Below are 22771 nucleotides of genomic sequence, written 5' to 3' on the forward strand. Positions count from 1 at the left end.
TTGCCATGTCTGCTTATTATAAGCGACTTTGGGCTTGTTTTTCACGTCTTTCTATTATTATTATTATTATTATTATTATTATTATTATTATTATTATTATTATTATTATTATTATTATTATTATTATTATTATATATAATTACATTATAATGGTAATAATAATATAGCTGCCCACGTGTTTTGTGCACAGTTTGCACACTGGGTTGTTTACAAGTTACTATAGTTCGCTTGCTGCTACTAGATTTATAGCAGCATTAAAAAAAAATTATTAGGTCTTAGGTATTAGGTGCAAATTAGCCTCGGCTATAAACCCCATAATACAATGCAATGTTTTCCTTCATTTTGTGTTGTTTGTTTAATTCTGGACTTTGACTGACCTGTAACGAAGTAGCTACTAAATTGCACACATTTACATTATTCAAGGATGGACCTGAGGCTGATTCTAATGTCTACAGAAGTTTTCTGAAAAACATGTTTCTATATCAGTGGTGCTCAAACTTTTTCATGTAAAAAATTATATGTATTTGTGACCCCAAGTAGTCTACAAATGGCTACTATTTTTTTTTTATTTTTTTTTTGTCTCAAAAACAGACAAAGTATAAAAGGTTAAAGTGGTTAAAATGATCGTGATGCTATATTGACACATTTTGCTGGGGACCCCCTGGAACACCCCCCCCCCCTCCCTGCAAGGACCCCTGGGAACCAACGTCTTCACTGATGCTGAGTCGAGTTAAATGGGGCCCCCTGTGCGTGGTGTGACCATGACAAGACACTTATCTGGGTCAGCAGGGTGTGTTCTCAGAGGGGCCAGGTGACTGTAGCACGTTATGCTGCTTTTTGTTTAACCACAAAGACAAGACAAGCGCCCGGGCTCTTCAGTGTGTGAAACATGGCAGGGCACGTTGCCACCGGGGACTTGAATGACTGTCACGCCTTTGGTTTGACAGCAGGACAAGTAAATCCCGGCTAGGCGTTGCCAACTAACTGAAATTCAAATAAGGGACACACACTCGGCCGGCAGAAAAAGACACGTCTTTTAGTTTACAAATAAGGGACAATTCCTTATTCCAAGGGACGGTCGTAAACCCTAGTCACGGCCAAACCGGGAACACCAGAGGCAAGTTTGATCCTGAAAAGTCTTACATGTGTGCTTTCATATAAACCGAACCTTTTTGTCATCAGTGGAAATACCCGCTCCAAAGGAAGGGGAACCGACAAACAACTACATGTTAATAACCCATCACACGTTAGCACTTAGCTTTTATAGCGTGCCCTGGATGCCAATATTCTATTCATAACCTGGCAGAAAACTAAATGCCCCACCTGACCACATAATCCACATCATGGAACGATGGATGAAGGAAATAAAGCAAACAAACGTGAAAGCCTATAATTCATCTAAATAAAACAAAACGCAGCAAACGGAAGAATAAAAAAAACTGTGAAGAATCTCAATCATAGTTCTAATCTATCTGAATATTTCTCACGGAAATAGTCAATCTATAAGCTCACAACGTGTTGCAGATGCGACACGTTGTGAGCTTATAGATTGACTGTTTCCGGCGCATGACACCAGTGGTGTAAAGTAACAAAGTGCGACTTTTACTTGTGACATAGTATTCCTACAATGCAGTATTGATACTTTTTTACATAAGTAAAACATTTGAGTACTTTTTCCACCACAGCATGACACTAAGTACGAATCGAGCTATAGACAGACAGACAGACAGACAGACAGACAGACAGACAGACAGACAGACAGACAGACAGACAGACAGACAGACAGACAGACAGACAGACAGACAGACAGACAGACAGACAGACAGACAGACAGACAGACAGACAGGGGTTTAAGGGTCGAGGAGATTACCTGCCAGTCCAGCGGACAGCATGTGCACCTGCGTAGAGTCGGGCTCCAGCACCCTGTTCAGCTTCTCCTTGGCCGTGGAATAGGCCGCAAAGTAGATCGCCCTGCGACGACACAACACAACACAACAAGCATTATTCAACAACACAAGATGGATATCGGTTGCAGATTTTAATCCGATACCGGTGCTAAATCGGCACTTTTAAAAATGGTACACCGCCCAGATACTTTTCAATAAAAACATTTAAAAGTCAATGACATTAAAGCGGCACTATGTAACTTTCTTTTAATGAATACAATAAAAATGTGTCCAATCCGTATGGTAGAGTATGTTAATTAAGCAATATTATACAAGAGGGTGTGCTTTACCCTGATTATTGGCGGTCCGCAAGCACCACTGAAGTGTGTGTGTGTGTGTGTGTGTGTGTGTGTGTGTGTGTGTGTGGGTGTGTGTGTGTGTGTGTGTGTGTGTGTGTGTGTGTGTGTGTGTGTGTGTGTGTGTGTGTGTGTGTGTGTGTGTGTGTGTGTGTGTGTGTGTGTGTGTGTACAAGTGCATGTGTGGCTCCAATATCCCGCGTGGCCCAAAATGGCCAGATTTAGCGGCAGATCTAGACTTCCGCCGCGAGAAATTAATACCAGCGGCGGATGTCCCAGAGAGCGTGTGTTGAAGCACAGAGCTAGCAGCATGCACGCATCATGCATCCATAGCACCGTATGCACATACGCACGTAGTGAATGTTAAGTCATTCTGTCTTATGTAATGTCCAGCTCCGAGCGATGACACGGGTGCAAGCTGGTCTGTGTGCACGTGCATGTACATTTACACGCATGCACGTCGTGCACAATGTGGGGTCCGGGGACTTGGTGTATCAAAGGGAGGGGGTCTGGTCTAATGCTGCAGGGGTTGACATTAACTTTTTTGAGGCACTCGTCCTTCGGACAAGTACATTTACCATTTGCTTGTCATGGCACAAAGGTCACTTGTCCGGGTAAAAGAGAGTTATTTTACATTAACCCTAATACCTTGGAACTGATTCTAAAATTTTAAATGTTTTCTGAAAAACTTCTAATTTGTTTTCTTTTTCTTGTTTTCTTGTTTTATTGGATCTTGTTTATTCGATACACTTATTTAGCTCTTGCTCATTTGATTTTCCTATTTTGTCTCATCTGTTTATGAAAGTAGGTAGCTGATATATTGCACTTTTACTTTAGCGCTAGGTATACTCTTGGTTGCTTGTTTTAGAAGAGAATGCACTTAATGCTTCTGGTGATTAGTAGTTTCGTTCCCTACCTATGTTGAATGCACTTATTGTAAGTCGCTTTGGATAAAAGCGTCTGCTAAATGACTGTAATGTAATGTATTAAAAATAATAATAAAAATAATAAAATACAAAGGTTTCTACGTATATACTGTATATATACAGTAGCAACAACTAAACAGTTGACACAGAGGTGTTCCCGGCTTCAAAGGTAGAACAACGTATAGATGTAACCGTCCTAAATGGGTTGACATAATGTATTGATTGGAATGTGTTTAATATAGTTGATACAAAGAGTGCAAGCCCCTGAACAACGTAAACACGACGCAGCTTTTCCAAACTATTACATTCCTGTTCCCAACACACACAGCTGTAATAATCACATTACGTACTGTAACAATACCCGACCTATGACTCAGCCTGGAGTCGCACTGGACACACACACACACACACACACACACAGTGGTGGAAAAAGTACTTGAGTAAAAGTACAAATGGCATCAAAGTAAAAGTACTCAGTAAAAATACTCATTATGCAGAATGTCCTATTTCAAATGTATAAACATCTTTTGAAAATAGCAGATCTACAAGCTCACAATGCGTCGCATCGCAAAATGGCCGAAATGTATATAGGGCTGAAGTGGTTCATGTATGTTTTGTAATAATAATCAAAATCTACAAAGTAACTAGTAACTAAAGTTTTCAAATAATTGTAATTGTAGTAAAAGTACAATATTTTCCTCTGAGATGTAGTGGGGTAGAAAAAGTGGAAATGCTCCAGTGAAGTAAAATTATCTCAAAATTGTACTTAAGTACAGTGCTTGAGTAAATGTACTTAGTTACTTTACACCACTGCGCACACACACACACACACACACACACACACACACACACACACACACACACACACACACACACACACACACACACACACACACACACACACACACACACACACACACACACACACACACACACACACACACACACACTGCAAGAACAACACATCCAATGTAATAGCTCTAGTCCGTCTGACCGCTGGTGTTGTTTTAAGCCCGAGACCAGAGACCAAAGCCTGAGTTATGCTTAGGTGCGCACCAGGAAAACAGCAGATCTACAAGCTCACAACGCGTCGCAGCGCGACGCGTAGAGAGCTTGTAGATCTGCTGTTTTCCTGGTGAACGACAGCGGGCTCATTTCCGCTGCATAGCGGCTCAAATCCAGTTACAGTGCAGAAATATGAATTCCATTCCACTGCTGGGTGAAAGGCTTAACATTATTATTATTATTCCCTGGTCTTGCACGGCGCGCAGGCGAGGGAAGGGTTAGGAGCGACAAAAACACCATTTTAGAAGAGATTGCATAACACGAACTGCTAGTTCGAGAGCAAGTCTCGCACGCAGGCTTTGTTTACATGCGCGTCCTCGTCTGGGCTTCTACAGCACGAAACATATCAACGTAAGTGGATGGAAGATATGCTGGCACTAGATGTATCCTATTTTAATAAACCTCTGGCACACGATGTGTTAATGGTCAAGTCAAATGATATGATCATGACAACCCTACTAGATTCTGCAGCAATGGGCATCAGAGAAGGAGAAATGTATTCTGTACATTTTTATGTCAAGAATACGTATTGGTACCGTACGTGTTTTTAGCCTTCCATGCCTTATATGGAAAGTTATCCATATAAGGCAGATCTACAAGCTCGCAGCGTGTCACTTCAATGTTTTTGAACATTTTTGGAAAAATCTTGAGTGTGAGAACTACTGATTTAGAAGGCATTTTGCAGAAGTCGGCCTCAGGTCTCAATGGGTTAACTTGACGTGACATACAGTATATATATAAACATGTTCATATGTAACCATAACATACCTGGAAGGGGCCACGCCCACAAGGGTGGGTCCCAGCCCTCTGAAGAGCGATCGAGCCCCCTCTCTCTCCATGATCATTCTGCAGTGACACAAGCACACACACACTCATCATCAGTCATCGGCAAGAACTCATCATTAATTGACAACCATTGATTAGTAACATAATAATAATAACAATGCACTCCCACTACACTAATGTACTCCCAAAAATGTTGCCAAAAAAATCTACAAGGTGCTTGGTATATTTAGTCATACTGTCAGTCATCATAGCTTAGTATTTATTTAAAGGGTTGTCGCCCATCATTTTTCGTCACAGTTTTAGTCAACAAAAGTGACACTGGACTGAAGCAACACTCTATTCTCTCTCTCTCTCTCTCTCTCTCTCTCTCTCTCTCTCTCTCTCTCTCTCTCTCTCTCTCTCTCTCTCTCTCTCTCTCTCTCTCTCTCTCTCTCTCTCTCTCTCTCTCTCTCTCTCTCTCTCTCTCTCTCTCTCTCTCTCTCTGTTAAATGAACAGAGGATGTTTTTTACAGTGCATATTGGCCTGGGTTCCCAGAGATAATAAACGCTATCAAATGGAGGTGACCGTGACCTGATGCATATCACCAGGCAGGAGTTCTTTGGATTTAAGAAGGCCGAGAATAACCGTTATATAATAATAACATAACAGAACTATGTTTAGAACACTGCCTGCTGCCAACGTTGCCTCAGAGAAGATGCCATCCAGTGTAATAATTCTATCTGATCCTAGTCGTCAGCAGTGGTGGAAAGTAACTGAGTACATGTACCGTACTGGAGTACAATTTTTAGATACTTTTTACTTTACGAGAGTATTTCCAATTTGCTATACTTTTACTTCTACTCCACTACGTCTCAGAGGCAAATATTGTACTTTTACTCCACTACAATTATTTGAAAACCTTAGTTACTCGTGACTTTGTAGGGTTGTAGATCTGCTATTTTCAAACATTAGTACTTTTACTCTTGGTACTTTAACTATATTTTGATGCCAATACTTTTGTACTTTTACTCGAGTAACATTTTGAACACGGGGCCTTTTACTTGTAACAGAGTTTTTTTTTAATATTGTGGTATTGCTACTTTTACTTAAAGTCAAATATCCGAGTACTTCTTCCACCACTGGTAGTCAGTAGTCAGTGTAACCTGAGCGTTCCGGGGCTTTCCATGTGACCTGCGAGATGCACGTAGTCTTCCATTGACCTGTCACTATGCCTTTGTTTCAGTAGTGCGCTTACACAATGTTTTTTTGGCCAGGTTTCAATACGATATCACTCGCACATAATGTGTCACATAACCGTGTAACACTTGTGTTTCGACTCGTCCGTAAGTGAACGCCATATACTTCACCGAGCGAGGGTATCGCACAAGAGTCGAGAAAATAGCCGGTCTAAAAGCTTGAGCTTGTAGATCTGCTGTCGAATCCTCAAAGTGAACATAGTTAAAGGTGCACTATGTAAGCTTTTTTAAATTAATAAAATGTAATTTTGTCCAATGGGTGAGTTATGTTAACCCATTCAGACCGGGAACGCATCTGTTTCATTTTTGATTTCTTTGGCTATTCAAAAATAGCAGATCTACAAGCTCGTGAATATATATATATTTTTAAAGCGATTTTTTTTTTACTCAATTCTATGCTTCTGGAGGTCCCTGGAACGAAATATTTGGAGATGGGGGTCCGTGGCCAAATACATATAATTTTGGGGGGTCCTTGACATGAAAACGTTTGAGAACCACTGATGTAGCAACGTAGTTTTAAAAAAAATGATTTAGAAGACATTTTGTAGGAGAATGTTGACCTGATGGTCAAGGTTCAATTTAAGATCAAGGTTACTGCAGCTTTACGTCTGTGAGGTTTGATAAATATTGAACCATTGAAAAGCATTAACAATAGCTTGTGACAAAAAAATTGTGTAGGTATTATTTAATAATAACTACACTGGATCCATTGGAACACAGGTTCTGTTTTTGCAGCGAGTTTGCCAGTCTATGCCAACCTGATACCACGTCATTCATCACATGATGAAATGTCATTCATAGTAAGCAATCATTTTGTATTTTGAATCCTTCGGTTGATGTTGCGATACTGTTTTATACTCTTACTGCACTATTTACTATTACTACCTTGTATCTCCAAGTTTCAAATTGTAACTCACAACTTCATCATACAAGAGTGCAAACACAAAGGCAGTGGAAATATCAGATCTATGTACACTCGGTGAGCTTGCAGATCGGCTATTGTCACTATTTTAAATCATTTTTAAAAAGACAATAAAGAAGGAGGGGTCTTGGTCTTTTTGGATACAAGGTTTCCACCTGACAGAGCAGAGAGGATGTGATAGTTGATGTGAGCAGTAATGTGATCCTCTCTAAACGGTCCTGCATGTCACATGGTGAGATCATACAGTGTTTACTGCAGGCTACTTGTTGTTCAACTTGACTTTCCATTGATGTTCTCACCCAGGAACACTCTCACATTACAATGCAGGTATACACACTCTAACAGTGGTGGAAAAAAGTGCTCACATGTTTTACTTAAGTAAAAGTATCAATACTGCAATGTAGAAGTACTCTGTTACAAGTGAAAATCCGGAATGATGTCATAATAATCTAAATCTGCAAAGTAACTAGTGACTAAAGTTTTCAAATAATTGTAGTGGAGTAAAAGTATAATATTTGCCTCTGAGATGTAGTGGAGTAGAAGTAAAAGTATTGAAAATGGGAAACTTGTACTCAGAAGTGTACTCAGGTAGAGTACTTGAGTAAAAGTACTAACTGCACTCAAACATTCGATAACACTTTACTGAAAGTTTGGTTATATAATGCATAATAATCACATTTATAGTGCATTAAAATTCACTTGTAAGGCTTCATAACACTTGTTATAAGTGTTTATAATTGTGCATAACAACTTATATCAGAGACACTTATAACGAACTAAGTTAAGGTAGTTATAATGTGCTGTTCCACTGAGCATAATAATGCATTATGACCAGCACTTATAATACGTCATAAACCTTGTTATAAGTTGTTATGCATAATTATAAACATGTATAACGAGTGTTAACTTATGAAGCCTTATCAGCACATTATAATGCTTTTTTTTTTTTAATTATAATGCATTGTAGACCCCACTTTTAAGTAAAGCGTTGCCAAGCATTCTCCCATTAATCTGTCTTTCCAATTATGCATATTCATTAAAACCAGTGGTTCTCAAACTTGTTCAGGTCAAGGACCCCCAAATTGGTTTGTAGTTGGCCGTGGACCCCCATCTGAAAATATGATGTGCCAGGGACTCCCATAAGAATCTTAAAATCTTCAAAATCTTCAAAATTAAAAAAATGTATGCTTGAAGATTTTTTCTAAATGTTTTGAAAATAGCCAAAGTATAAAATAGGGAGGTTAAAACTGTTCCTCATTTTGCCGGGGACCCCCTGGGACCCTCTCAAGGTCCCCGGACCCCACTTTGAGAAGCACCATGCAGCGACATACTGTACTGCATGCTCTATATGTCTTGATTTACTGTAAACACACTGCTGCAGCAGCACCCAGGTAAAGCTATGGTGTCAGGTAGGTCACCTGCAGGCAAACAAGTAGTGCTGCCAGGAGCTCATAATAGATTAAATCAATTAGTCTGACTCACCACTGTATTATAGTTTGTTGTACCATTGTGGCGTGCAAACATTGCGAAAATTGCTCACTTGTGAGCTTGTAGATCTGCAATTGTCAATATGTTGTTATTTTACATACATACATTTGTGCACCTGTGCCCTTTCCCTCTGTACTTCACATACTGTATGTTACATCATGTCTGCTTTGTCTTTTACAGTGTAATTATTTGTATTTTTATGTGCAACACCTGGGTCGTCGTGGTGGTGTTACATGTGCTCTACAAATAAGGTTTGAGCTGCGTTGAGTTCAGTCATATGACGTGTTTTATATCTATCCTGAGTGGTGGAACTAGAATGCTGCCCGGTATCAGGTCAGCCTGACATGAACACACTATTATGGGATGTGGAACATTCACTGTTGCTGCGTCATTATAGCAGGTCTGTGCTCTCCTCTCATAGCAGTCCAACAATACATTCAGTGGTGAACAGTAACAAAGCACAATTGCTTTAGTAGTGTACTGAAGTACACATGTCATTTTCCTCCTCTACACCAGATTTGAACCCGGTTTCCTGCGCAAGTGCAGATTTTTTTGTTTATGTTTTACCATTGAGCTAATAGAGCCTGCCTACTTGCTATGGGGATATATTTAATCTTGACCATTAGCACGCGTTGTGGGTTTGTAGATCAGCTGTCGAGTTGCAAACCCCAGTTTTAGGATTCTGTTGCAAGTGGTTACAGGTGGTTGCGAGTTGCAAGTGGTTGCGTTGCGAGTTTCCAATGCGTTGGTCTGGACAGGGCTTTAGTGGACTAAGACAGTGGTTACCAAACTCCCCCAGAAGATTAGCTTAATGTGCAACATTGTTTTCAGTAAACAAACCAACATACAGTATAAGTGTATACAGGGTATACAGCTGCACATTTCTAAAGTGACAATTTAATTACTTTTAAGACATTTTTTATACCAAATTGGCCAAATTGTCAAATATTACGCAAGAAAGAGGCAAACATTGTGAAAACAGCAGATCTACAAGCTTTGTATAGGAAGGGGGGCGTGTTCCAGGGGGCGTGTCTGATACAATGAATATCAAATGCCTAAATACTGAATCAAGCAACTTAAAAACTGTCTGAGGGGCTCACGAAAGCCTGAGTAGACGATAAAATGACCTTTTTTTTAAAAAGTGAAATATCCCTTTAAAGCTGCACTATGTAACTTTCCTCTTCTACCCCGAACTCTTAAGCGCCCCTAGGGGTCCCGAACCCATGATAAATCAATATTTGACCAAAGTAGGCTACTGGGGTTGAGTGGGGTCTATGCAGAGCAGCCATATCGGAAAGAAATTGGGCCTCTTCCTTACTTCCTTCCCAGGTGTTACCACTTGTACTAATGCTCTGTTCCGCTCTGGTCAAAAAGCTGTCAGGGTGCTGATATTGTGCATGTTGGTTAACTGGGAACACTCTGCTACACCAGTGGGTCTCAAAGTGTGGTCCAGGGACCCTCATGGTTTCTTGAGGTGGGTTCCAAACCCCCTTACAGGTGTGTTACGGGTCCATTTGGTTCCATTTGTACACTCTCAGAGTCACGGGGGTCCTTGAAATTAAAAGGTTTGAGAACCACTGTGCTACAATAAATGGAACAGAGCCTTAATCAGTATAATTGGTAAAGACCTGTGAAGGAAGTAAGGATGAGGCCCAATTTATTTCCGACACGGCTGCTGTGCATAGAGCCCATTGCGGTCATGCTAACGTGACATGGCTGTGAGAAAAACGTGTTTCCACGGCACGTGTAAAGAAAATGACCCCGGGAGCATTAAGGTCAGACCACATATGCCTGTATACTATAGACCTCACGTGCAGCCGAGCCGTTAATGGTTGCTGTTAATGTTTGTCTCGGGGAGTCGTAAAGACCAAAGTCACTCTAGTACTGCCGCTAGCGTTAGAGAGTTTACTGGTGACGTTAAAAGAGTTTACTAGCGACGACATGACCCAAATGTCACCGTTTATCGGCGAACTGCTCGTGGAGACGAGACAATAACCTTTGCCTTTTGTCTTGACACGTTTTTTTTTATCGAACCAGGGTTTGAACTGTAGAAATACTGAAGGAAACTTGTGTCTGTTTTATGGAGTTGTGATGCTAATTTATGCCTTCGTCGCGCGATGGTGCCGCATGTCGCTTTACGCGCCGCGTTGTGAGCTTGAAAGTCTGAATACTGTGCTGTCCATGTGACGTGCAACATTCACACGCTCCAACTGAAATGTCATTTGGCGACAATCAGGAGCTCCTAATGTCTAAATAACGTAATGATGCTCAGGTGAGCAGTGACTATCAAGCAAAAGTCATTCTTAATATTAGAATGTTTAACCTAGATTGTATGACAACATGTTTTTATAGCACCAAAACATGTTTAAACCACATGAACCCTACATTGGCCATTTGAGAATTGGTCATTTGGAAATAGCCGATCTACAAGCTCACAGCGCGTTGCGATATGGCACGTTGTGAGCTTGTAGATCTGCTATTTTCAAAGATATATATTTAATAACGACACAAATCTTGCATGGGGAGTGTCCCTGGCACAAGATATATTCAGATGGGGGTCCGTGTTCAAATACATTACTAATTTAGGGGCTCCATGATATGAAAATGTTTGAAAACCACTGATGTACAAGGTCATAAGTGTCCTACTTACTGTAGCGCATGTGAAGACATGCTTCACTGTGTGAGCACGTGTTTACACTGATGTGTGATAGGCCTATCTGCTGCTAAATGATGTCTCAGCTGCACGTGACACTATATGCACATGTTCTATATCTGTGGCTATTTTATTGCCATCGTTCTTTAAACTATGCACCTTATGTAATGTCTGCTGCTATATCTGCTGCTATTTTATGGTAACTGCCTCGTTCCATTGTCGTTGTGTAAACCATGCACCGTATGTATTTAACTGTATTCATATTAGAAATATCCAGTGGTGTAAAGTAACAAAGTACAGTATTTCCAATTTTCTTACTTACTTTTACTTCTACTCTACTACATCTCAGAGGCAAATATTGTACTTTTACTCCACTACAATTATTTGAAACCTTTAGTTACTTGTTACTAAATCATATATGATATAAATCATTACGTTATAAAACATACATTAACCACTTTAGCCCTATTTTACACCTAGGCCATTTGAAAATAACAGATCTACAAGCTCACAACGCGTCGCATCGCGCCGCGTTGTGAGCTTGTAGATCTGCTATTTTCAAACATTTTAGTACTTTTTAGGATATTTTTACACCAATACTTTTGTTCTTTTACTCAAGTAAATTTTGAATTACAGGCTTTTACTTGTAACTGTCTACATTGTAGGATTGATACTTTTACTTAAGTACCAAATTTGAGTACTTTTCCCACCACTGACTGTATGTAGATATATTTGATTGCTGCCTGCTCTCCTTTACATGGTTTCTTGCACAAAAACTGAATTCTTAACATCTGTAAACCTGTTATGTGACTATAAGTTAGAAGTTAAAGTTGACAGTTGACACGATGACACTATTGGGTCACAGCTACGTGGGAGCCTAGCCAACTGTCATCATTCTCTCAGTGGTGAGAGTCTGATCTTTGAGCTGGCAAGAATGTGCGTCAACCTTGACACAATTAGACTCCATCTGGCCATGACCCACTTACTATGGATACTATAGGCCAAGTGGTTCTCAAAGTGGGGCCCGGGGACCCCCAGCGGTCCTTGAAAAGGTCTAAATACAGCCAAGCTCTAAGCACCCACACTCCCCACCCCCCCCCCACCCCTCTATTGTCCTGTTTGTTTGTTTATCTATTTATATAAATAGTCAAGAGGCAGGATTAACCTTGCTAACACATAATTATGCACTTCACAACAATGGTTGACGGTCACAATGTGAAATGAAACACTATGCTGTTATTAAAATACAAAGAAAGGACTGATCCAGGCTGTGTAATAGCTCTGATTGACTTGCGCTTGACAAATCTGGATAGTAAACTAGAGCTAGAGAGCATTATATCGTTTGGTCAATATATCGGTCTTTGACTTTTTTACAACATCGGTATCAGCGATCATGCAGCAATGAACCATTTTCAATCCTGACAACTAAGTTTTCAAGACATTTCCAAAATAGTAGATCTACATGCTTTTTGAGTAGGGTTTAAGTGGTTAGATAAAAAGTTACTTGTGTTTTGTTTAGTTTAAGTTTAATCTTCTCAGATATAAACTTTGATTAATTCGAAGCTTTTACAATGTATTAGAAATGTTTGCACTTAAAAATCTTAATCTTTGACTTTGAACTCTTGATTGATAATAAACAATGTACATATTATTATTTTGATAGTATATTGTTGAGACTGATGCTAGGTTTACCTGTGATCCTAGTTCACTGAGACATATTTTCTCTCTCTCTCTCTCTCTCTCTCTCTCTCTCTCTCTCTCTCTCTCTCTCTCTCTCTCTCTCTCTCTCTCTCTCTCTCTCTCTCTCTCTCTGCATTTGATGTACAGTATGTGTTTGTTTACCTTCATTATTGTAAGTCACTCTGGTTAAAAGGAGTGTCTGCTAAATACCTACATTGTAAATTATAATTGGTCATCTACGACTCAAAAACCTGGCATCAGCTGGGCTCTACAGTAAACAAAATAATAATATCAGTGGAAATGTGCCAGTTGTGTGTTGCAACAATAATAACGCCATAAAGTATGATAAAGTCACGTAGTATGTACTTCCTGAAGGGAAGTGAGTGTTCAGCATGTCATGTTCAGTAGAAATGCACAGGGATCGGATGGTGAAACAACACTGTATTACTAACAAGATCATTAAATAATAAAAACACAACGCATCACTACACTCCACCTCACACATTCATCTGTGGCAGGGGCAAAGGTCAGGACTGAGTAGCTTTCCTACCGCTCAGACAAAGACCTGGAATCTTCCTGGACTAATCAATAACATAATTATTACTTCCTGGGCTGATCGTTAAAGTAACATTGCTTGATATGGCCTCTCCATTAAAGGGGGATTTTGCCCCACGTTAATCTTACCTTTATTATGACGTTATGATATCCTAGGACGAGTGGTACAGTACAGAAATTCCATAACTCCATAACGGATCCGCCAGTTAAAAACCCGCGCCTATGGTTCTTACTTGAAATCGCGTATTTTAATAGCTTTTTTTGTGTGCGATTGAGGTTTAGTTTGTGTGCCTAATCTGCCTATGACTTTTATTGTTGCAATATGCTTTTGTTGTTTCTTTTCTTTGGTATATTGTCTATATTGTTTTGTTTTTTAAAGCTGTATGACATGTCTATTAATGTTTTATTTGTATATATTTTCCAGATTGATGTAATTTTATCCTTCAATTAATGTAAAAACATTCCTGGAGAATGCCACTTCTCAAGACCCTGGAGGGTTTTCAGGCATTCTCCTTCACCTTTTGTACTGATTCTTGGTGTATGATTTTTAGATGCTGTTGGAAGTGAAAACAAACAAACAAGTCAGTGCATACTATAGTGCATACTCACTTGAGACAGTGCAGTGGCCCCGGCGTGGACATGCGGGCCACGCCGGCCCCGTTGACGGTGCTGAGGTGCACCTCAGAGTAGTAGAGGAGGTTGACCGTGGACGACTGCAGCCGGGTCTTCACCACCTCCAGCGGACAGGTCAGGATGGCTCCCACCGTACCCCCACATCTGGAACACAGCATGGGGCAAAGTCAATTTTACACTTGGATGCCCATTATCATTGTTGGGAAATAAATGAACATCATTTGGCCGATTTTTTTATAACATAGTTTGTTAATGACTTTTGCCGCAGTAACAGTCTTATTTTGTTAGTTATTTTGCAGTATTGAAAAGGTCTTAAAACTCCTTAACTTAACGGTAGGGTAACTCCGAAACTAAAGTTTCTATCTTTCTTAACCTTAACTATTGATTTCACACACAGACCGTCTGCGCTCAATGTGACCGAGCATGCGGCGCACGTAGGGACAATGACACGGGCTCATTAGCATACGACCCCCGTGACCTTTGACCGTTTCCATCACAACAATCACCGGTCTGTGTGAGTGCCGCTGTCTGCGAATGCTGCGAACTGTATCACGCACGAGCGCACACACACATACACACACACACACACACAGTAAATAAGGCCACGTGTCGTGTATGGAGTGCCAAAACCAGGTGGACTGGTGGAAGATCGTGATGACATCAGCATTTAACCTGCTGTGTGCCGGCTTAGTTTAGTATACAAAACACACTGCCAACATTACAGATCAGAGTTGTTTTACATTACGTTAACAAACACACACACGCACGCACACACACACACACGCCAACTGCAAAAGGCTGGGCCCACACTAAAGTCTAATTATTTGATTCTATTGTCTTATGTTTGCTTGTGTTTGCGTATTCTCTAATCTCTCTACTCTTGCCTATAGGTAGCCTGTGGTTTCATAAACCATAAATATCGATCAATTTGATGTCTGTCTGTCTGTCTGCCAATCTACAAACTCGACACGTGAGTAGGTTGGTTATTTTCACTGAACGACCCCCCCCCGCCCCCAGAATAAGGGTGCTAGGGTTCACATGGTTAGCCAACTAGCCGTGTTGTGTCAAGTTCGGTGGATATGTAAATGCGGCGTGCTTGTGTGTGTGTGTGTGTGTGTGTGTGTGTGTGTGTGTGTGTGTGTGTGTGTGTGTGTGTGTGTGTGTGTGTGTGTGTGTGTGTACGCTGCAGTTGATCTCTGCATAGTTCAGCTGCCTTCCAACAGGCAGGCGCGACCTTTGGTCTACTTTCAGCTAACTATATGCCGCCTGCCACCCATGTGGGCGTGTACTGTATGTGAGTGTGTGTACGTACGTGTGTGTGTGTGTGTGTGTGTGTGTGTGTATGTGTGTGTGTGTGTGTGTGTGTGTGTGTGTGTGTGTGTGTGTGTGTGTGTGTGTGTGTGTGTGTGTGTGTGTGTGTGTGTGTGTGTGTGTGTGTGTGTGTGTGTGTGTGTGTGTGTGTGTGTGTGTCGTGTCTAGTCTAGTGGCTTCTACAGGGAGCCTGCTGAGGTCTCAGCTCTGTTTTAAGTAAGAGTTGTTGCCAATTTACCAGTATCGGAAAAAACCTGCCCATACTGCCTAAAATGCTGGTAACTGTATAAGTAACTGTGCTTGTCTAAGACAAGTCCCTAAGCATTAGTCTATAATTCTATCACTGCACATTGTATATTATCCTTATTATTGTCATTATATCCTTTTTTTAGTTTTATTTTCTTGCTTTTTTCATGCTATATATGTAGCACAATCTGCGGGACAAGTTCCAACAGCATTTCGCTGCTTGTACCGGTATAAGTAAGTGACAAATAAAAAACGTCTTGAATCACACAAGTTGCGGGAAACTGAGTAGTATCAGGGAGGAAACGAATTAAAAGGACTTATCGCCATTCTAACCTCTTCACCGAAATGTGTCTTGGTGTGTATACCTGCTTGGATCATACGGAGAGCGAGAAAACGCTGTACTGGTATTTGCTCGGATAAATGTGTTTGAATACGGGAGGCTATAGGTCGAGGAAAGAGGGAAGACCGGCTAGTGGCTGATAAGACTGAAAGAAACAAAGACCGTCTTTGTCACAATCCAATTGCAGTCTAACTGGTTCATGCCATAACTTTCACTTCAAAAGGAAAGTGCCGCAATTAACCACTTAAAACCCCAAATGGGTCCCTCAGGGCTCAATACCAGTGTCTTTTCTGTTTTCTGTTATTGTGGGGGAAAGCTTTCACTGAAAATAGCCGACCGACAAGCTCACAACGCGACGTGTTGCGTCGCGTTGAGAGCTTGTCGGTCGGCTATTTTGCTGGGGTTTAAGAGGTTAAAGTTAGGTTTAGGTCTACTCCCTCTGAATGACATTTTGCCTCTAAAGTAATTATGTATTTGGATATGATAACAGCACTGTCTCCTAATTTCATTCGACTTAATGCTGCCGTAAGTGATTTTTTTGGGGTTAAAACAAAATGTTTTGTGTAAAAAAAAAGTCTAAACTCTATACTGTGATAGTAAGAAGAGTGAATATTTTCAGATGGAGGTCTGCGGGCCAAATACATATTAATGTGGGGGTCCTTGACATCAAAATGCACTACAGTCAACGATTATTATCACAATATAGAGCTATTTAACACTTATTTGAACACAAAACATATCACTTTCCATGAAGCATGCAAAAATGAAGTTACAGTAACTCAACCACTAGACATGTGTAAACTCTATCCCCCCAGCAGATGTCTGAGCCCACAACAATGGCTCATGCGTCATCAGCGCCGTTTTCCAGTTCATTCATAGATTTGTGAGCGTGTGATAGGATAGGGCACAGCTAGCTGACAGCTGATTCGATGAGACACAGGCGGTTCCGGCTAGGGGGTCCCCAGCTAAGTTAGGAACCAAATGGACCCTTACGGGTCTGTCACTCTGAGAGTGTACACATGGAACCAAATGGACCCTTACAGGTCTGTAACTCTGAGAGTGTACACATGGAACCAAATGGACCCTTATGGGTCTGTAACTCTGAGTGTACACATGGAACCAAATGGACCCTTACAGGTCTGTAACTCTGAGAGTGTACACATGGAACCAAATGGACCCTTACGGGTCTGTAACTCTGAAGAGTGTACACATGGAACCAAATGGACCCTTACGGGTCTGTAACTCTGAGTGTACACATGGAACCAAATGGACCCTTACAGGTCTGTAACTCTGAGAGTGTAAACATGGAACCAAATGGACCCTTACTGTAAGTTACCGTTCTGTAACTCAGAGAGTGTACAAATGGAACCAAATGGAATCTTACAGGTCTATAACTCTTAGTGTAAATATGGAACCAAATGGACGCTTACGCCTCTGTAACTACTAATGGAACCAAATGGACCCACATTAACAACACTAAGGAGGATTTTACAGAGCAGTTTGGGGTCCCAGAGATGAGAAATTCAAAACTATTCATGGACACACAATTAAGTCCAAGATAGACACAGTAGACAGAAGACAGACAGACAGACAGACAGACAGACAGACAACTCCACATCCCATCAATACTTTGATCGGAAGCCTAGGCCAGTTGCAGATCTAACAAACCAAACAGATCTATATAAAGTATGACAGCTCCATATACTCACCCTCCTGCAAACAGATGCACCAGTGTTTCCTTCTGGCTCATTCTGCACTGAGCATGTCCCTCCGCACGCACACAGGAGGACAGCTGTTATAGCTATACACACAGCAGGGCAGGGGACCGACCCCGGGACCCCTCGATCTGATGATAGGTAGGTAGATCGATCAGCCAATCGATAAGTCAATAAAATCGGATCGTCCCGATGAGTCGGAATGCAGCGGCGATCGTGCCGAGACGAACCTATAACAGGGCCCCGAAGATCCCTTCTTCTTCTTCCTTCCTCTCTCTCTCTCTCTCTCTCTCTCTCTCTCTCTCGCTGTCAGTCAGTATAGGTGTCTCTCTCTCTCTCTCTCTCTCTCTCTCTCTCTCTCTCTCTCTCTCTCTCTCTCTCTCTCTCTCTCTCTCTCTCTCTCTCTCTCTCTAATGCACGATCCGTTTTCTTCAACTCAAATATGAAGAATCAACGTTTTGATCCGTGTGTGTGCGTGTGTTTCTAGCAGTGTGTTATTCCACTAGTCAGTGTGTGTGTGTGTGTGTGTGTGTGTGATCGCCTGAGCAGCCAGTGTGAGACAGAATAAACTAGGGGAAGCAGCTCCTAGTATATTTACTGTACAAGCAATAGATAGGGGCTGTCAAACACGCCTTCCCCATTGGTCGGGTCGGGCCGCCCCTCTGACGTCACGCCTGTCCCTGCCCCCATCACGCTCCGTTCACATGCTAGTGAATGGACTTCACTGAACTCATTAACATACAATTAAACTGTATCATATATATATAGGCCAGTAGTTCTCAACCTGTGGGTTGGGACCCCCACATGATTTGAGTACTTCTACTCCACTACATCTCAGAGGCAAATATTGTACTTTTACTCCACTACACTTATTTGAAAACTTTAGCTACTAGTTAATTTGCAGATATAAATGATTAAATTATAAAACATACGTTAACCACTTCTGACCTATTTTTTTACCTAGGCTATTTGAAAATAGCAGATCTACAAGCTCGCAATGCGTCGGATCGCGTTGTGAGCTTGTAGATCTGCTATTTTAAAACATTCTAGTACTTTTACTTTTGGTACTTTAAATCAATTTTGATACCAATACTTTTGTACGTTTACTTAAGTACATTTTTAATACCAAACTTTTACTTGTAACAGAGTATTTCTACATTGCAGTATTGATACTTTTACTTAAGTAAAACATTTGAGTACTTTTTCCACCACTGATTATACTGTATGTCAGTGGCAGTGGTTCCCAAAGTGGGGACCAGGGACCCCCAGGGGTCCTTGGGATGGTTTCAAGGGGTTCCCAGCAAAACTAGTTGATATAGAATATAGAGTCACAATCATTTGAAGCACTTTAACCATATTATAGATATAAAAAAATAGCAGATATACTAACTAGCAGCGTGTCACAATGTTTTTTTGTTGACACTTTTGACTATTTGGATTTTTTTGTTTTACATTGATTGATTGATTGATTGAATACTTTATTTAGAAAATACATGGAAACAGTACATGGAAGTACAATTCACAATACAAAGGTTTGATTGATTGATTGATTGATTGATTGATTGATTGATTGATTGATTGATTGATTGATTGATTGATGTACTTTATTTAGTGAGACACAATGGCAAGCACAATGGCTCATTTAAAATGAGATCCCCACGCACTTAAATCATGATGACATTTAAGAAGACAGACAAATATACACGACTATGCAGAACGTCATACAATCAGCTTACAGGTTACTGGTATGAAAAACAAGAAATATGTACAATAAACAGTTCGAGGAGGGGATGGGGGGGGCATTAAGACTTTGACAGGGGCCAGTTTGGAATTGCAGCCTCCTATCTTCTGGCACAAAACATTTTCAGATGGGGGTCCGCGGCCAAATACACATCAATTTGGGGGTCCTTGACAAAAAAAAGTTTGAGAACCACTGACATAGGCTACAACACTATATATAGCCCATTGGTCTCAAAGTGGGGTCCGGGGACCCCCAGGGGGCCTTGGGGGGGCAACATTTGTTAATATAGTGTCACGATCATTTTAAGCACTTTATAACCATATTTTATACTTTGGCTATACAAAAACCTTTGCCTCTCTGGTGCAAAATATGTTTGAGATGAAGGGGGTCCACAGCCAAATACGTTATCTTTTTGGGGGTCCTTGACATGAAAAGCTTTGAGAATCCATTGCTGTAGCCTATCCCAAAAAAGAAATGTGATGTCTCCCCGGGGTAACCTGAACAGTGGGCACCAGGTATTTCTGTGAACAATTTTTTTATGTTGTATTTTATATGTATTTCTATTTTTTATATATTTTAGTATTTTTACTACATTTAAAGCCCAATACTTACTACACCAAAGGTTCTCAATTGCTACACATTGTTGCAAAACCTGTGATAACCAGTAAACAAGAAATTGCTGGGTAGATGTACCTGGGCTTCCGTAACACCGTCCTCAGCAGTGCCACAGGCTGATCACCTCCACACCACGCCCCATCGATGAAGTCATCAAAAGTAGTCCAGACCAAGTACTGAGTGCATAGATCCTTCTTTTGAGTGGTCTCGTGTAATATTCTAATGTTTTGAGATACAGATTTTTGATTTCCATGAGCTGTATGCCATAAAAAAATCCGTTTTGAATATTTCACTGTATGTGCAATGAATCCAGAATATATGCATTATGCAATATATTTTCACTTTTTGAATTATATTACAGAAGAAAATGAACTTTTACACAATGTTCAATCTATGGAGAAGGATATGTATACTCGCGACCCATAAAAATGGGGCCTCAGCCTACAAATGGGTCACGACCCACTGTTTGGGAAAAAGTGCACTATTTGATATATAATTTGTCCTTATACCTTTTTTTCTCATAAATGAATGCCCTATAGCCTACTTCATCATACAGTGTCCCACATAGCTGATGCGTTGTGAGCTTGTAGATTGACTATTTTCACAAATTTTAAATGTTTTTTTTTTAATAATAATTAAAAAAGGACATACTTTTCCACCTGACTGAGATGGAAAAAGTACTCAAATGTTTTACTTGAGTAAAAGTATCAATACTGCAATGTAGAAGCACTCTTACAAGTAAAAGTCTGGAATTCAAAATTTACTTGAGTAAAAGTACAAAAGTATTGGTATCAAAATGTACTTAAAGTATCAAAAGCAAAAGTACTGACAGGTGCCGCCCTCAGCTCATAATGTCAGCTCATAACCCTGCCAGGTGACTTTGAATGTTGGAGATAACAGTTCACAGACTGACACACATGCACACACAATAGATATGAGATAGTATGGACCCTGACACAGTGACCCGCCCCACTGAGGGGTCCCTGCCTGCTCTCATGGACCCATCCACACTAGTGGGACTATTTATATCTCTGACCCAAAATGCGTCACAAATAGCCTAGGTATAAAATAGGGCTAAAGTGGTTAATGTATGTTTTATAATATAATAATTTATATCTGCAAAGTAACTAGTAGGCTAACTAAAGTTTTCAAATAATTGTAGTGGAGTAAAAGCACAATATTTTCCTCTGATATGTAGTGGAGTAGAAGTAAAAGTATAGACAATTGGAAATACTCCCGTAAAGTAAAAGCACCTCAAAATTGTACTTAAATACAGTACTTGAGTAAATGTACTTAGTTACTTTACACCACTGCCGAGACGATATATACAGTATGTAGGTGGACCCTGAGATATAGACTATATGCACTAAAGCCTTAGATGATAATATAGAGTAGGCTGGGGGCAAGAGTAACAGGGGGCGATTGTGACTTACTTAGACTTATTGCATTAAAAGTCATATTTTACTCTTGTCCTTATTAGTGAAAGCTTATAATGGTATTATTAATTAGGGCACATATATATACTGTATATGTTTCTTATATCAAAAGATGACTAGTATATTTCAAGTAGTCTATGAATTATGAGGGAAGATGAAAATAGTGTTACTTTTGACCCAGTCTCCCCTATACTGTCTATGGGAGGACCCTGCATCATTGATACTGTTATAGCCTTTATTCAATGGTGGGAAGTAACTATGTACATTTACTCAAATGTGTGACGTATTTTCATTTACTTTACTGGAGTATTTCCAATTTTCAATACTTAAACTCCTACTCAAGAACATTTTTGAATACCGGACTTTTACTTGTAACAGAGTATTTTTTATATTGTGGCATTGCTACTTTTACTTTAAGTAAAATATCTGGGTACTTCTTCCACCACTGCAGGACTGCTATAATGACAGCATAGCAGCGCTACAGTGAATGTTCCACATCCCATAATAGTGTGTTCATGTCAGGCTGACCTGATACCGGGCAGCATTCTAGTTCCGCCACTCAGGATAGATATAAAACACATCATATGACTCTACTCAACGCAGATCAAACCTTATTTGCACGTTTAAAACCACCAACTGCCCATAAGACAAGTCAAGGACCAGGTCCTTAAAGTTTGGGCCATGCTTCCCACTGTATCCCCCTTTGGTCCACCATGTTAGCTTAGTGTGTGTCACCTCTCACCATGTCCCTCCACTGTTAATCAGAATGGCATCTTGTAAATGCTTTAACATGTAACCTCGGTCCCAGCCTCACTCATCTGCGAAAAGAAGAGCCTGGTCACGACCTAAAGCAGCGGATGTCTAGGAAGTCCTGAGTGGGCAGGATTTCCGTCGTACGCGTTTCCCCCGGAAACGATATTTTTTGACCAATCACAACACTTGTTTCATTCACGGAGAATGTTAACAAATTTGTAAAGCATCAACGTCATTTCCTTGGGCAGTACTTCCGCCAAATTCAACCGTTTCCGGTTGTCACTTCCTAGACAACCAACAGCCCAGGTCTTGCCCAGGGTGTTTAACATGCCAGTTGTTTTTGGCCCCTGGGGGGGGCCTTGCTCTGCTGTGTGTGTGTGCGTGTGCGTGTGCTTGTGCGTGTGCGTGCGTGCGTGCGTGCGTGAGTA

At 40.6% G+C, this 22771-nt stretch overlaps 1 protein-coding gene across 1 annotated transcript in view; it reads right to left on the reverse strand.

Moving 5' to 3' along the window:
* Positions 1-18318, reverse strand: part of LOC308093747 (solute carrier family 25 member 36-A-like) — a 30796-nt gene extending 12478 nt beyond the window's left edge. Inside the window, exons 1-4 of the mRNA XM_080440077.1 lie at positions 17793-18318; positions 14163-14330; positions 5002-5079; positions 1871-1971 (exon numbers count right to left, since the gene is read on the reverse strand). Of these exons, the coding sequence (XP_080296203.1) occupies positions 1871-1971; positions 5002-5079; positions 14163-14330; positions 17793-17833 (388 nt within the window). The 5' untranslated portion in view covers positions 17834-18318. The remainder of the gene's footprint in view (positions 1-1870; positions 1972-5001; positions 5080-14162; positions 14331-17792) is intronic.
* Positions 18319-22771: the final 4453 nt, after the last annotated feature.

Source organism: Gymnoscopelus braueri (assembly GCF_963280865.1).
Source record: "Gymnoscopelus braueri genome assembly, chromosome: 10".
Taxonomy (NCBI): Eukaryota; Metazoa; Chordata; class Actinopteri; order Myctophiformes; family Myctophidae; genus Gymnoscopelus; species Gymnoscopelus braueri.